Raw genomic sequence first — 16,099 nt, 5'->3', positions numbered from 1 at the left:
ACTTCCTAATGAGGATCGAACAAGCAGTGGGAGCTTGCACTAGTTCTGGTTATGTCTGGTGCTGCTTGCAGCTTTCTAGACAAAAAAGAATATTGTAAATCTGCTTGCTTCCGTGGGACACGGATGCTTCAGCACAGCCTGAAGCCACGTGTCTTGTTCTGTGCTGCTTTTCAGCAGCTTACCTTGTAAAAACAGTTCCTAAGACACAGTTGCCTTAGCTATACAAGAATTGTTCTCTTTTTTTTTTTTGTTTGTTTCTCCAGGCTGACGTAGATCATCCTTACTGAAGAGTGGGTTCTTAAAAACTGGCAGGAAAGTAAAGCTAGATACTCCTTTTTCATCCTCCCCTAAATTTAGAGACTAAAGTATAGCTCCTTGACTTGGAGTTGTGCCTTCCAGAACTGTTACATTCAGTTAGCTTACGGTTGAAGTCCTAGGAAGGAATTTACATTTGGGAACTATTATTTGGGTCAAATTGGGAATAGTGAATCAAACCATTGTTTAGTTTATAGAGTCTCAAGCAAGACAGTTAAACCTTTCCATGCACAGCTATAAAGTTTCCAAGAAATTTGTAATTTGTATTTTTCTTTCACTGGGGAAAAATGTCATAAACCATTTGATACAAAATGCACAGTCTGAGACTGAACTTTTTATGTTAACTGTACATCTCTGAAATAAGTACAAGCTTTTATAAACATATTGATAAATTTTATTAAAATGTAAGGTAAGATTTCATTGGCCTGATAGCTGTATCTGACCATCCAGCTTGTACAAATACAAAACACGCACACAAAAAGCTTTTTTTCTTTTTTTTTGGATAACTCAACTAAAAATCCAACTTAGCTCCTCACTGTGCAAGTGAGGTACAGTGTGAGGACAGTGACCTGACAGATGTGAGCTGCTGGTGAATGGTGGGAAGTCCTCTTTCCCTTTCTCAGTGCTTCGTTTGCACTGGGTCTGGCACTTAACGGATTCTTCAGGGCAATTAAATGAGTAAAATGGCAGAAAATTAAGCAAGGGGATGAGAGCATGTGGCAAGGGACGTAATAAGAGAGCCAGAGTTTCCTCTTTTGGCAGCAAAGCACTTGGCTGGCTGTGTGTTGTCAAATTGTAACCTTCAGTATCTTGGGTTTATTTCAAAGTTATTTTCTTAGTGCACTGAGACTTTTGTTTCCCTCTGAAATAGAAGGTGAGAAGAGGTGGATAGATGGAAACACTGTCGTTGTCCGAACTTCAGTGTATTATTTTGAAAAGCATTTACTTCCCTTTGGATTTGGTGTCCTTAAAGATTTCTTAATTGCACTGACCCGTTCACAAAAAGAATTAAGACCTAAATAAAATGGAAAGTCCAAGAGCAAGTATTCATTAAGTGACTATGTCAAGAGTGCAGTTTTAAATATGAGTTAACTAATTGACAGCATGATTAGTGGGGGGCGGGGTGGAGGTTGTCGAGAACTCAGCCACTATACTTAAAAGCCTAAATTTCCCTGTAGAAAGCGAACTTTTATGTTTCTCCATTCTTTGGAGAACAGAATAAAGCAATTTGCTCTCAGCTCTGCTTGCTTTATCACAGTCCCATTGCACATGTGGCTCTGTATGGGACGGGCTTAAGCTTAGTGCTGCCTCAACTCTGGTTTGCGTTTGCATTCTCCATAAAAGTCTGCATGTATATTTAGTGGGCGTAGCCAGTTCTATTTAGGCTAAAGTGGTTGTTTTGAGGCTATTATCTGCATCTGTTTGTTTTAAGAATCATAATCAGAGAAGGAATGGAACTTCCTTCTTGCTAGCCTTTTTTTTTTTTTCCTTTTTGGAGAAATGTGCTGTTATGTACTTTTCCCTGCTGCACGTGTCTCTTGGGAAAAATCACCTTGTCCTTTATGCAGTCTTATTATTAGGATTGTTCCTAATAATAAGGAACTCCTTCCCCAGGAGTTCATCCAGCACAGAGAGTTGCAAAACTACCATGAATGCTGCAACTTCCACCTTGGGGAATGGATATTTTGCAGCGTTTTTGTGAAGATCATTGCAAAAGTGAGTTCGACTCTGAAGTAGTCGTTTCCCTTTCCAGGGCGTGCAATTTGATTCTTCAGCGTCATTAGGTGCCTTCAGACAGTGGTGGTTCTGCCCCGGACTTGAGTGGTTTACATAGAAACTCTGATAGCTTTTTCAGATTGTGGCAATTCTTATAAAGGAATTAAATCAGGTTTCTAGTTCTGTTCCTGAGGTGGATCATGGATGTCGTTTGGGGGTTTCCTCTTACAGCAAATGAGAACTTGGCTTTTTTTTTTTTTTTTTTTTTTTTTTTTTTTTTTTTTTTTTCTGAATGTCCTTAACTCCTGCAACAACAGTGGCAGTTTTTTCACCAGCAGCCTCCAGTTCTCGCCTCTCGCGTTTCAAGGTAAAGGGATGGGTTGGATGACTTCCTGAGTCCCAGAATAGCCCATCCCAGTTCTGATTCCTGCTGGCCTTGGTCTGCTATTTTCAACTCACCCTCATTTTCTGTAGCTAGTATTTTGCTTTGGAGTGGTTCACTTTTAGTTTTTCATTTTTATCTGTCTCCTCACGGATTCACCAGGGAAAACAGTAAATAGCTTTGGTTATACAAATGATCACTTCTCTTTAGCTGAAAATCTATCTTGTCCTTTCACATCTTCAGAACTTATTTTGTAAAGACGTAGGTGGCTTTCTTTGAAGGCAACCCAGGGAGATATTTCAGTTGAATTTAAGCTCTGTATAGAGCACCTGGCTAGAATTATCCAGGAAAGATGCTTTCTCTACAGAGCGGTCGCTAGGTAGTACAGGAGCTTAAATCTTATCTGTAATCTGCTTTCTCTAGGATAAAGCTATGTTCAGTTAAAGATATTGAACTACTAAATACTGAAATATTTATTGTTTTTGCAATTTTCTGATTTTAGGCAGTAATGTTGATTCTTCTGTAGCTAACTCAAAGTATATGGAAGAATATGGTAGCAGCGATGGGAGTTTAGGTCTAGAGTTAAATGTTACGGAAAAAAGGAAAAAGCAACCTTCCACCCAAAATGTTAAGTGACTTGGAATGTTCTTTAGAAAATTGGGGATGTTAAAGTCTTTTATGAGAAAACCATTCAGTACTTGAAAACTTTTCTAAAAACTGATAATATTAGATCAGCTGTTAAGAATTTGCTGTATGCTTTGACTAAATACCAGACACATGAGATCATGAGAGCCATTAGTTGTAAACTGTATTCATTGCTTACATGAGTAATCACTAAGAAAAGTTGTTCAGGAAGCCAGGGTTATGGGATTTCTTAACGCTATAACGCCAAAATATGGATTATAAAAAAAATAACTTGCCAATTGTCACTGTTCTGTGTGTTGGTTTCTGTAATATCTCTAGGAAACTGATGGTTAACTGGGGGCTTGAGTTAGAAAACTTCTTGAAAAGAAGTTCTTACAGGAGGAATTTGCAAGTCCACTACTCTGCAGCTTGGCAAAGCTTTACTGCATGAGATTTATTTTTTTTTATAATACAATAAAAGAGAAGCTGGATGATGATCTTTGCTGAGCCAGCGTCAGTGGGAGAGGACTTACAGAGCTGAGAATTTGCTGTGCTTATGTTGCTGGCCTGCCACATTTGGTTTGATATTGTTCATTAACTATGAGAGTTGGCTGGGATTTTAGAAGTACATTCACATGCTGCTTATGCAACGTGGGCTCTGGAAAAGAAACAGAAAGAAGTATGCAAATCAGTTGTTGGATGGTAGGTACAAAAACACTGCTCAATGCTGCCTTTGACAGATCTGAGTGGGGATGCTGTTTGCAGCGCAGCACGGGTAGCAGGGTCTCTAGAGACCAGGCTGACCTCTGCCTCCATCAGCACTGCTGGGCACAAATCCTCTCTTGAGAAACCCACCGACTTTCCTAAGTTACATCAGGGTCTGTTTTCACCCTGCCCAGGAAGAGCTCCTGAAGCTTATTCCTTTAGATGGAGAGTGCTGTTTGTCTGAAGAATCGTGGTTAATTCTCCCAGCTATAAGAAGTGTTTTATTTTTGCATGGTTCTGGTAGCCTCTGAACATCATGCAACTGGCAGTAGAAATCTGCTTGGAAGAGATCTTTGGGGACCTATTTTGGAAGCGTCATACTGCAATAAAGCTGCAGCCTCTTAAGACTTCAAAAAAATATATAAAAGGAGGGAAGAGTTTGAATACACAAACAATATAACCTCGTGTAAACTGTACTCCCCTTGGCTATACGCCGTAACTGGGTAGTTTTCTATGTCAGCAGCTCAGTTCTCAGTTGTGTGCAGTGCTCACATGTCCGTCATTCTCCGGATGTGTGTGCGCAGAGGAAGAGCGGCATTTTTGTGAAATCATTCCACAAATGTTCTATATTAGGAGAGACGGATTTCCTAATGGAGGCCTTAATTACTTGGAGCCTGAAGAGGAAATATCTGTGGCAGGACTGCTGGAGATACTCCGCGCTGGGTGGTGTATTTTTCTAAGCAATAGCATTTTGCATTGAATTTACATTGACTTCTCCAGCTACTGGGCTGTACTTGTCATATTAAGAGGATGACAAGTTTTTATTAACCTAAGGACACGCAGTTAAGTGTTAATAATGCAATTAAGTGTTGATAACATTAAGGATATTCTCAGTAACAAATCCTACTGGACATTTAGATGTAATAGGTTGTACTTAGAGTTTCTAGGAAAGGCTCATGCAGAAGACGTGTTGTAAGTGCAAACAAGTATCTGAGGGGCTAAAGTATTAAAGATGCATAGGCACAAATAATTAGAATTTGTGCCAGACCTTCCCCCCCCCCGCCCTTCCCTAACACCTCCTAAGGAAACTGCTCTTCAGCGTTGCAGAGGCCAGTGAATAGGATGTGCTTCTGTAAGCCAAAGTTTTTCTGTTTGTCTCTCTCTTTTCTGAATACACAACTCTGGAAATGCACGGGCTGGCTTTGTCAGTGGGATCGTATGTTCCGGTCTCACTTAAAGGACAATTATTTTCATTGTGCAAATTTTACAAGGGAGCAGTACATGAAGGAATAAGACATGGTTTGTGGCTTTTCTATCCAGGAGCCAATATCATGGTAATTTTGTTGCCTTCCTCCTCCCAAATATCCTCTCCAAGTACATAATTGTTAATGATTGAGGTTGATTTGAGCTCTCTTGCTGTGATTACCCTTCCTGTAATTACCTTAGATCCTTGTAAAAGTATTTAAGTTTATTATTTGCCTTCCTCATATTCCCAAACGTTATTGCATATGGCAAATAATAAATGAGTACACACCTGTGAGGAACAACAGAGGCTTTGTAAGCTCACTGTTTGGTGTCTATGTGCTGCCAGTTCTATAAAATTTTGTGTATATTGCCAGCTAATGGGAGGCTGAACAATGAACATGAGTTAGTAATGCCATGTCATTTAGTTTAATTGAAAACTACCTCATTTTGCTTTATTACAGGCATTTGGAAATGCAAAAACAGCACATAACAATAACTCCAGTCGTTTTGGAAAGTTCATTCAAGTCAACTATTTAGAGAACGGTATTGTCCGAGGGTAAGTACGGTCTGAGGTTCTGATGGAGTTGCTCTGTGTGCTTTTAGGAATCTGTGAAGACTGGTGTGTACAAAATCCTGCCTTATCGAGGCTCTTCTCATGTGAGAATGGCTTGCCACTGTAGAATGTTTTCAAGACTCTATGACCAAACTTTGTGGAATAATCAGATGATAGATAATGTTCTTACCTTGCTGTACAACCATATCACATTCAGAATTTGACCGTTAATGCCTCTTCACCTTCATACTAAAAAAGGCGTTCTCCATAACACCCATTTTCCTTACCATTTTGTAATTAAAACCAGAAGATCTGAATTTTTCTTGAGAGGACTAAGGGAGAAGTGAAATAGATTTGAGGAAGCCATTTTAAAGAAACAGACACCAGTTACAAAGAAAATTTAAAAATACATGTTTTTACGTGGCTTACTTGAAATTGTGTGCTTAGGTCTGAAGGACAAGCTCGAAATATTCTACATCTAATTTTATGTTTTTTAACATATGGTAGTCACAGCTAACTCCTAGAGTTTTATTTGCATTTTTCACCTTGTAGTAGAGGCGATAATGTCATATTATTGTAGTGCCTCAGTATTAGTAATTGAAGATTATTTTTTGCTTTTCCTTATTAGTAGACACTTCAAGTGAATAATTTTGTCCATTTTTTTCTGTGATATTAGAAACTTGTGTGCAAATACTCATGTAGTTCCTTGTCTAACATCCCACCATAAAATCATTTCTTCCCTGCACCAAACCTGCCCTGCAGCCTGCTGCTCTGTGGAGCACCACTAGCTGTTACTGCCTTTTGTGCAGCAGCATAGCTTCCCTTTGGGTCATCTTCATGTTTGCAGTTTACAAAACGGCAACAGAAATGACTGGAAACTCTGTACCACGTTTGCTTGGAGTATTGTTCTGAACAAAGTTGGCTTCTTTGCAGATAAGTCACGCTAGCTCAGGAGATTGGTACAATTTGGGTACATTTGTTTTGTCTTCAGCGTGAGAAAAAGCTGCTCAAACTTTGGCCTTGTTATCTTTGTAGCCCATGTCACGGAGTTCAGGTTATTATTTAGGAGCTTACTATGTGAAGCTAGTAAGTCTTCTGTCTTCCTTGCCTCTGCTTTAGGCTGACGTATATAACATCAAATTTGCTATCTTGAGAAACAACTATTCAGTATATTTTTGGGGTCTTGTAGTCTTTGCATTCTTTGTCAGCTAATAGTTGGAGTGGGTAACATTCTTAGCATTCTGCATCTTGTTTCTTCTGATAACTTTTCATCAGCACTTTTTCTCAGCTCCCACTGCCTTTCTCCAGTTGTCTTCTAGAACTGAACACTAAAGTTAAGCACTTCTTGGATATTTCTTGGGACTTTTTGCCTGGGAGCGTAGTGATAGGACAGGGGGTAACAGTTTTACAAAGAGGGGAGATTTAGATATAAGGAAGAAATTATTATACTCTGAGGGTGATGAGGCACTGGAACAGGCTGCCCAGAGAAGTGATGGATGCCCCCACTCTGGCAGCCCCCAAGGTTGGGCTGGATGGGGCTTTAGGTGACCTGGTCTGGTGGGAGGTGTCGTGCCCATGGCTAAGCTATTTTCTTATGTATGCTAATGTAGATTTCATTATTTGAACTCTCTTGGAAGATGCTGTCTGTTTTGTGAAGATTTTTGTGTGTATGTGTGGCCTCATGCTGTTTTCCTTTTTTTGGGGGGGTCTCTTTAGGGCTGTTGTTGAAAAATACCTGCTTGAAAAATCTCGTCTGGTTTCTCATGAAAAAGGTGAAAGGTAAGAGATTCATACAGTCAGTATGACGATAATTGTTATGAGAGTTTAATATCATTTGAAGTATACAGAATAAAAGAATAATCAGCGTATTTTCATGAAAGAGAAATGTATGTGACCTTTTGTATTTGTAGGAATTATCATGTCTTTTATTATTTGCTACTTGGAGTCAATGAGGAAGAGCGTAAAGAATTTCACCTCAAGCAACCCGAAGATTATTTCTACCTCAACCAGGTAATCTGTGACAGGGATTTACAGATTACATTGATAATTGTTGTCTCTCTGATGTTGTGCTATAGATGAAAAAAAAACAGAACAGATTATACATATTTTCTTGTAATGTTTGGGCTGCTTTCTTTGCGTTTAAGTAATGGGCTTTCTTCACAGCATAACTTGAAAATTGAAGATGGGGAAGATCTACGGCATGACTTCGAAAGATTAAAACAAGCGATGGAGATGGTTGGCTTTCTTTCATCAACAAAAAAACAGTAAGTGGAACTTTTCAGCCTTTGTTACTGACAGCTAGTTAATCTTCATGAATTGCAATAAATTGTATAAACATTGGGATCACGTTTATTCCAGTAGGAATCAAGGAGAGCTGAGTATTTGTGAATGCTTATGGACAAATTCTTGAAACAGAATTGGGTCTATTAGCCTGTTAAAATGAACTTCTAGTCATATGAAAAATTCTTATAAAATTAATTTTTCTTCCTTAGGATTTTTTCAGTGCTTTCAGCTATTCTTTATTTGGGCAACGTTACCTACAAGAAGAAAGCTACAGGTCGTGAGGAAGGATTGGAAGTGGGACCTCCTGAAGTGCTGGACATTCTTTCTCAGCTTTTGAAAGTAGAGTATTTCTTTTTAGCTCTAATGTTTGACATACCTTTTTGTCATGCTCAGCTTCAGCATTTTTCTTGACTATGTGGCAGCCCAGTATGTTATGTTTATATCTGGTTTATGGTACCTCAACAACATTCATCTTATGGTATGGAAAATGGATGAATGTGGTGAAGTTATTGAGGTTAGGGATGGAATCTAGCCCATAGCATGGAAGTAGAATTTGTTTACTTGCTAATACGAACTGAGCGGGAATAACTGTACTAGAGATCTGTGCTCTGCCATCATAGGGAATGATCTGTATGAATCTGAGCTGAGAATAATCTAAGGGAATTCAGAAAATTGTAAAGCTCCTGATGAATGATAAATGTAGCAGTTTTCAAAGTGCTTGGACTTCACTGTTGTCATCAGAGTACTCATTGTACTGAGTTCTGGGAATTTTAGGGTGACAATGACTCTTGGTTTTGCTTGTTTTGAAGGTCAAACGCGAGATTTTAGTGGAAGTCCTAACAAAAAGAAAAACTGTGACCGCTAATGATAAACTTATTTTGCCATATAGTCTCAATGAGGTGAGTAAAAAACACTAATAGAATTATTTTAAATCATTGAAACCTAGTTCTTTTTTTGGCTATGAAAAAGCTAATGTGGTATGCTTTCATGTTTGGTGAGGAATGTTTGGAATGTTAGAAATTAAAGGAAGATTCTGTTTTTGTTTCTGGTAGGATCGTAACCTCTGAGTGACACTGGTCTGAAATAGAAATGTTTTTTTTTTTTTTTTTTTTTTTTTTAAAGAAATTATGAACTTTGTTTCATCTACAGGCAATAACAGCTCGTGATTCAATGGCAAAATCTTTGTACAGTGCTCTGTTTGATTGGATTGTTCTGCGAATTAATCATGCACTCCTTAATAAAAAGGACATGGAGGAATCTGTTACAGTAAGTTTTGCACAAAAGCAAGTCTTTTTGTACAATTCCATATTTAGAGCTATCAGAGAATGTTGTAGATGACATGTTCAGATATCTGGGATAAACCTATGTTCTTCTCAAGTTCCTAGTAAATTTCTTCATAATATTTGATTATTTTTGTTTCCACAACAGACAACTGTTAAATATTCAACATCTGTTGATGTACACTCCAGTTATTTAAAATGAATCAATGTATGATATAACAGGTTTTGTGATTGTTAGCTGTTGTGAGTTAAGTCACTCGCTGTATGACAGATTACTTAAATAGATTTTCTCCTCTTCTTCATAGTGTTTGTCCATTGGTGTACTGGATATTTTTGGGTTTGAAGACTTTGAAACCAACAGTTTTGAGCAGTTCTGCATAAATTATGCAAACGAGCAGCTTCAGTATTATTTCAATCAGCATATTTTCAAATTGGAACAGGTAAGAAAGTAGATACTGAATCAAAAACGTTAGTGTGAGGGCTCATCTGTTATGCAAACTGTTCTGCAAAACCTCATGGCATAATTTTATAATTGGTTGAATATATTTCCAGAAGTGTTATCTTTTTATTTCTTGTTTTAATATTGCATATTATGATATGATTTATATGTTGCAGCTCTGCTGCATTTAGTGCTCTGCATTAGCTATTGATAGCTGGCTTTTTCTTAAGAGAACTAGCAGTGAGTTTTTGACTGCAGGAAACAACAACAAAAAAACAACAGGCAACCCCAGACATTAATCAGATAAACTGTAAACTTTGAAAGTCAGTAGGTGTGGTGTATGGTTCAGTTTTTTGGTTGGTTGCTTGTTTTTGATTAAAAAAAATGTTTTGGTACAGTTTCTCTTATTTTTGTCAATTGGTAAATATTTAATAACTAGTCTTTGCTGCTACTTCCACCTAACTGCATATCAGGGATACAAGTGTACGTTGATATTGGCAATAGTTCTGCAATCCTGATGCTACTGGCATATGTTGATATACTTGTTTGCAGAAGGTATTGTCTTCTTACAGAGTGCTCAGAGTGCTGCAAGAGCTAAGATTGCATTTCTAGATTGAGGTTTGGCGGCTTTCTTCTCTAGACTTGGACTTTTTACTGGGTTGTGCCAAAACATTATTCTCTGGTTGCTCTGCTGAAAGAATGAAGTCATTCTGTAATATGTGGTATTTTTCAACAATATGTAGATAACTTTAAACAAGCGTTTTAAAGGGAAGGAAATTGCCAAGCATACAAACTTCATACGTAAACATAGTATTGAGGTCTCTGTTTTGTAACTTATGACAGAAGTGGCTATCCAGGCTAACTAGAGTAAATAGCTAACATTGTTTTCTTTTTTCTAATGCCATTTCTCCAAATGAGCTTAATCCTTGAATGACCCATTTCCTGTATCTCTTGCAGCATGAGAGCCCTTGGGAAGGGGGTGGGTAGAGGGGTCTCTATATCTTTTAAAGAAAGGCTTTATTGTTTGTGGAGAGTGGTATTTCAGTTCTGCAATGTGGCATGCACACTGAGCTGTCTGTTATTAGATTTAATTTTACCTACTTAAAAAATTCTATTATCGTCATAGAACAGTGAGAGAGGTCTTTGTCTTTTGTTAAACGTAAAAATTATTTCACTTTATTTTCTGAGTTTTTTAACATTATTAGCCTATCTTTAACTCCTTTTGGTAGTCATTTACAACAGTAAGAAAAGTGATATTTTGGTTCCATATTTTGATGAGAAGCTTGTTCTGTCAAGCATTTGATGCATTATCATTTCTGCAGAAGAGCTTCATATTTTCTTGTCAAAGAGAGCTCCAAATTCTCTGAACCTGACCAATGTACATTGATTGCTTCCTTAGCAAAGTTCTGGTGTTGATATTGTATAGGGCTTAACAGCCTGTCTTGAAACTTCATCTGACAGTGCAATTTGGAAGTGCTGGAAATTCATATTAAATGTAATTTCCTATAAAAGAAGAGCTATGAAAGAGACACACTGGAAGAATGCAAGTCTGTCTATCTAGGATTTTAAATGTAATGGCGTAGATTTCTTTTTTGACTCCAAGTTTGTAGATTACTGATTGCTGGAAAGACGTAATAGGGGAGGGAACATTCTTTCACTGTTTGGATTTTTAAATAGTTCTACCCTAAACATCCGCTGTTGAGTGATTTGCTTAGGTAGATCTTCGATCTGACCCAGTATGCCTGGTGTTCTGGGCTTGTTTATAAATTTTCCTAATTTTTGTTTTTGCTGTTTGAGCTAACAAAATCAACTTGCCATAGCTGTTTAAGGATGTCTTTTAAGCACTTAGACCATGGTATGTTAAAGGTCGGGGCGCTGTACTGATGAGGGAATTTTCTTGAGCTACACAGGAGGAATATAAGAGTGAAGGGATCACTTGGCACAATATTGACTATACTGATAATGTGGCCTGCATTCACTTAATCAGCAAGAAGCCCACTGGTCTCTTCTATCTTCTGGATGAAGAAAGCAAGTAAGCCACAAACATCTTCTGGGTTAAAATAAAATATGTATGTGGAAGGGAAGAAGGAAGAACTGTGGAAGGGAACAGAAACACAGCAATTTTTTGTTATAAAGAAAGGAATTTTGGGGGAAGCAAAGGGTCATCTTATGGCTGGGATCTACACCCAGTTGTTTCTAAGAATTCCAATATGGTAGTGATACAAATTGATGCTAAAATTGAACCTTGGCTTAGGAAGATTTGGAAATGTAAGATTCAATCCAGATGTGTAAGTAGCAACTGAAATTTTAAAATCTTGATATAAATGCTTTCTGCATGGATCAATAGGTGTTCTTTAGTTTGTCATCTTGCACATCAGTAAATGTAACAGTATTTGGAGAAAAATAGCTGACTTTCTGTTTTGTTTTCCTAGTTTTCCACATGCCACCAACCAAACTCTACTTGCAAAATTCAAACAGCAGCATGAGGACAACAAGTTTTTTGTTGGAACCCCAGTAATGGAACCTGCTTTTATTATTCGACACTTTGCCGGGAAAGTTAAATACCAGATAAAAGTAGGTGATGGATCCGATGGCCACAAAAAAAATATATTCCTTGCCTTTATGACAGTTTTGTCAGGGCGTAGAAATTTTGTTGGGAGTAGGCTGAATCAGATGTTTGATCAGGTATATTTTAGATACTTTCCCCTGCTCAGACTTGAGGATAATGCTCACTATGGTGAAAAATATTTAGAATAATTACTCTGAATTATGATAAATATTAGGTCAAAACACAGTTCTGGCTGGTGTCTGTGTAACTGCTTTCCTGAGAGCTTATGGTTCAATCTTCCTGTTCTGCAGGATTTCAGAGAGAAAAATATGGATTATATGAGACCGGATATCGTTGCTTTACTACGAAGCAGTGACAGTGCTTATGTTCGGGAGCTGATAGGAATGGACCCTGTAGCTGTGTTCCGTTGGGCTGTTCTGCGGGCAGCTATTCGAGCAATGGCTGTCTTTGCAGAAGCTGGACGCCAGAGAGCTCAGAAGACTGCAGGTATGATGTGAATCATTCTGGAAATACTTCTCAAATACTTTCAAATTGATTTGTGCTTGTTGACGGAACTAGCTGACTGCAAAATGTTCCAGGTGCAATCTTCTTTTGATACTAGAGACAAAACTAGTTCATGAAAATGACTTAACCTGTACACAACAAAGAGGTTGTCACTTTTTATCTGAGATCATTCAGACTTCCTCTCCAATTAGTGCACCATTGCCAACAGGCGGTGCCAAGTTTGTAGTCCTACTTGTAAAAGTTTGGGAAGATATTACAGGTTCTACTGTACATGTTGGTCTTATCACTATTTTTGATCTTCATTGATCTTCTCAGACTTCCGTAAAGTTTCAAATGAGTATTCAAGATGAAATATTAACTCTGAAAAGCCTTTCTGAGCAGCTGTGGTTTACTTGATAGTGGTAGGGAGTTTGAGAAACCAAGTGGTCTGTCTAGCTTGGTAGCTAAAGTAATAGAGGAAAAGTCCAGACAGTTGGATAGATACTTAGCTTGTTATAATTGGTGGGTTATTTTTGTATATTATGCCTCTGTCTCTGTCAGTGTTCAATCTACTGATTATTTCATAACAGGAGTGGTGCGCCAAGGACCCCGTGTTCCCCTTGGAGAACTCCAGAGATCAAATACACCAGTAGAAAAAGTTTACCGGTGAGAAACGCGTACTTAACCTGTATCAGGGAAAAGACTTGAATTGCTGAGTCATGTTTTTGTATGTGAGATGTCAACTTGATCTGTCTGCAAGGATAGCAGGTCTTATTTCTTCTGTCTTGTTTTGTGTGACCTTTCTAATAGTATCAAAACAATACCCTGGCTTATTTTTTGTGAGACTCAGTACTACCAAACATTGGTGGCGCAGCCTCAGTCCCATTGACCACGGGTTTTTTGAGTTCTGTCTGTATTTTGTGTACGTTGCTTTTAGCGTTGTGCATTCCTCTGCAGCCACTCTGTCACTGAAGAATTCATAGGAGCACTCATGGTTTTTGCAGGCTTAGAATTTATTAGGAGGTAGGACAAGTCCTACAGAAGTGGGCTCCGCACGTTGTTCTGTATAGGCATATATGCCCTTCTGTTGAATATTTAGGTTTTATACATGTTCCTTTTGCAGCTGCTCAATGCTTGATTTCTCATTTGATTGTTCTGAGGATTTCGATATAAATGCTTTTGAAGACATCATTTCTTTTTATGAAAACAAGAAGTAAGTAGAAATAGGCCTGGGCTTAAAGGCCAGGGAGGCACATTCCTGGACAGAGTAACCTTCTGAGCGTGCTCTGTGTAAAAGTGAAGACATGGAGCATAATACACATCAAGTAATGACTTCATACTGCTTTGTAATTACTTTGCCCTACACAGCCTCTGTCACTTGAGGCAGCCGAGAACTAAAGATGCAATTCAGGCTTGGTCACAGTTTAACGTATCTGTTTCTTTGCGATATCTTAAAACAAAATCTTGATATTCTAAAAATGTTCAGAGATATCAGGGGAAACAAGCAACCGTCTCTGAGACTGTTGTTGCTGCCTCTTTGAGCAGCTCAGAAAGGTGATAGCATCTAACAGTCAAAAGTGACTCTTATGCTTCTGTTATTTTTGGTTTGTGCCTCTCTGGAGAGTAAAGAAGGTAAGTTCTCTGCCAAGACTCAACACTCCACAAGCATGGTGCATGCTTAAAATAATGGAATCAGCCACAAATTAGGAACCATCCCAGGCTTACTTTGAAAAGCTAAACGTGTAAATAAGTTTGAAATGGATATTAAAGAAAAAAGTCAATATAATTAAATTTCAAATATTCTATAGTGGCTAGTTTCTAACTTGCTTTTCTCATGGCACTCTGCTTATGCAGCCTCATTTTAGTAGTCAAATATGTACATAAATATTTAGTGCTTGCTTGTAGAGAAGCCTGTATCTGTCTACCTGAAAAGGCTTCTTAGCTTAGTAAAAAAGTCCGTTGCTCAATAAGTAAATTTACTTAGATTCTCCTCTGTGTATTCAGAATTGATGACTTAAGAATTTACATGTAAAGGTAGAATTAGAAAGTAACTTAGTATGTGACCCTTGTAACTGAATTTTAGGGCACTAACAAAGTAGAAAGTGCTGACTTGACATCATAATCATTCATGTTTAGGAAAAAGTAGTCTGGGATTGACCTGCTGCTGTTTGGAGCACACTTGGTGATGGGATCTCTTGTTTTTTAACTCCTGTTTTCTCCTTCATGGCCATATGTCTTTGTTTGCTATCTTTCTTTTGCTGTGAATCGTTTTAGAGACATGCATGAACAAATCATCGCAAGTATAAAAGGACTTCCATGGCAGGGAGATGATCCCTGTAAGCTGCTTCGGTCACTCAATCGACTTCAACACCGCTCCCACTTCATGTGAGTTCTGGTGCTCTAGGTGTTGCTTTGAAAGTGCAACCATAACCAAGCAGTTATTCCAGCCCATAAAATATATACTCATCCCAAGCTTGTCTTCTGCAAAAATCAAACAACAATTAAGAACAAAATAATTTCTTCTAAAAATATAAAGACTACAGAGTATGCTTTGTTGCTGCCTTTGCATATGCTGACAGTTAAGTCTGCTGACAGTTAGGTAGTGCAAGTTTGCTGTGAAACTTCTGACAATGAAACCTCTCAAGCTAAATCTAATAATATCCTGAATTTCAGGAAATTATTAGATTTGTCAGTGCTATGCATGTTCCTGAATTAAGACTCTTTACCTGTGTGCAGCTATGCATGTCTAAGAAAATCAGTCTGTGGTCTCTTGTATAATAAGTAAATGTAAACAAGTTTTCTACTTCAAAAAGGGTTTAAAGGAAGACCCAGGGAACTACAGGCCAGTCAGTCTCACCTCTGTGCCTGGCAAGATCATGGGGCAAATCCTCTTGAAAACTGTTTTAAGACACTTGTGAAATAAGGAGGTGATGGGTGACAGCCAACACGGCTTCGCTAAGTGCAAATTTTGTGCCAGACAAATCTGGTGGCCTTCTACCATGGGGTTACAGCATTCATGGGTAGGGGAAGAGCAACTGGCATTACCTACTGAGACTTGTGCAAAGTATTTGACGCTGCCCCCTATGATAGCTTTGTCTCTCAATTAGAAAGACATGGATTTGATGGATGGACCACTGTGGGCAAGGAATTGGCTGGATGGTTTCACTCAAAGAGATTGCAGTCAATGGCTCATTGTCCAAGTGAACCTCATGAGGTTCAACAAGGCTAAGTGCATGGTCCTGGCAATCCTAAGCACAAATATATGTGTGTGAAACAAAGAGCTACACAAAAGTACAGTGCCTGAAGTTTTATTAAAAATACCTAGTACAATACCTAAAGCTTTATTAAAAAAAAAAAAATTAAAAAATCTTGTTGCGAAGCAGTTTGCATTTCTTGCATTGATCATATGTAAGAGGCTCTGCATGAACATGCCCTGATGTTGTGCCCATTTTCTTCTATCCTTCATCTTGCCTCATAAATTGCACCAATTTATGGCTTGCTGGAA

At 38.2% G+C, this 16,099-nt stretch overlaps 1 protein-coding gene across 6 annotated transcripts in view; it reads left to right on the top strand.

The window, feature by feature from the left end:
* Positions 1-16,099, top strand: part of MYO9B (myosin IXB) — a 45,455-nt gene that overhangs the window by 13,511 nt on the left and 15,845 nt on the right. For 3 of the 6 annotated variants that reach the window (XM_032203529.1, XM_032203527.1, XM_032203531.1), the window contains exons 4-17: positions 5,449-5,543; positions 7,257-7,319; positions 7,451-7,550; positions 7,704-7,804; positions 8,033-8,162; positions 8,633-8,722; positions 8,973-9,089; positions 9,409-9,543; positions 11,453-11,574; positions 11,975-12,116; positions 12,402-12,597; positions 13,185-13,260; positions 14,224-14,226; positions 14,869-14,979. In XM_032203529.1, the coding sequence (XP_032059420.1) occupies positions 5,449-5,543; positions 7,257-7,319; positions 7,451-7,550; positions 7,704-7,804; positions 8,033-8,162; positions 8,633-8,722; positions 8,973-9,089; positions 9,409-9,543; positions 11,453-11,574; positions 11,975-12,116; positions 12,402-12,597; positions 13,185-13,260; positions 14,224-14,226; positions 14,869-14,979 (1,481 nt within the window). The remainder of the gene's footprint in view (positions 1-5,448; positions 5,544-7,256; positions 7,320-7,450; positions 7,551-7,703; positions 7,805-8,032; positions 8,163-8,632; positions 8,723-8,972; positions 9,090-9,408; positions 9,544-11,452; positions 11,575-11,974; positions 12,117-12,401; positions 12,598-13,184; positions 13,261-14,223; positions 14,227-14,868; positions 14,980-16,099) is intronic. The other 3 variants (XM_032203530.1, XM_032203528.1, XM_032203532.1) reach the window with 1 other exon arrangement.

This window comes from Aythya fuligula, chromosome 26, assembly GCF_009819795.1.
Source record: "Aythya fuligula isolate bAytFul2 chromosome 26, bAytFul2.pri, whole genome shotgun sequence".
NCBI classification, from domain to species: Eukaryota; Metazoa; Chordata; class Aves; order Anseriformes; family Anatidae; genus Aythya; species Aythya fuligula.
This window is presented reverse-complemented; position numbering and strand designations above follow the sequence as displayed.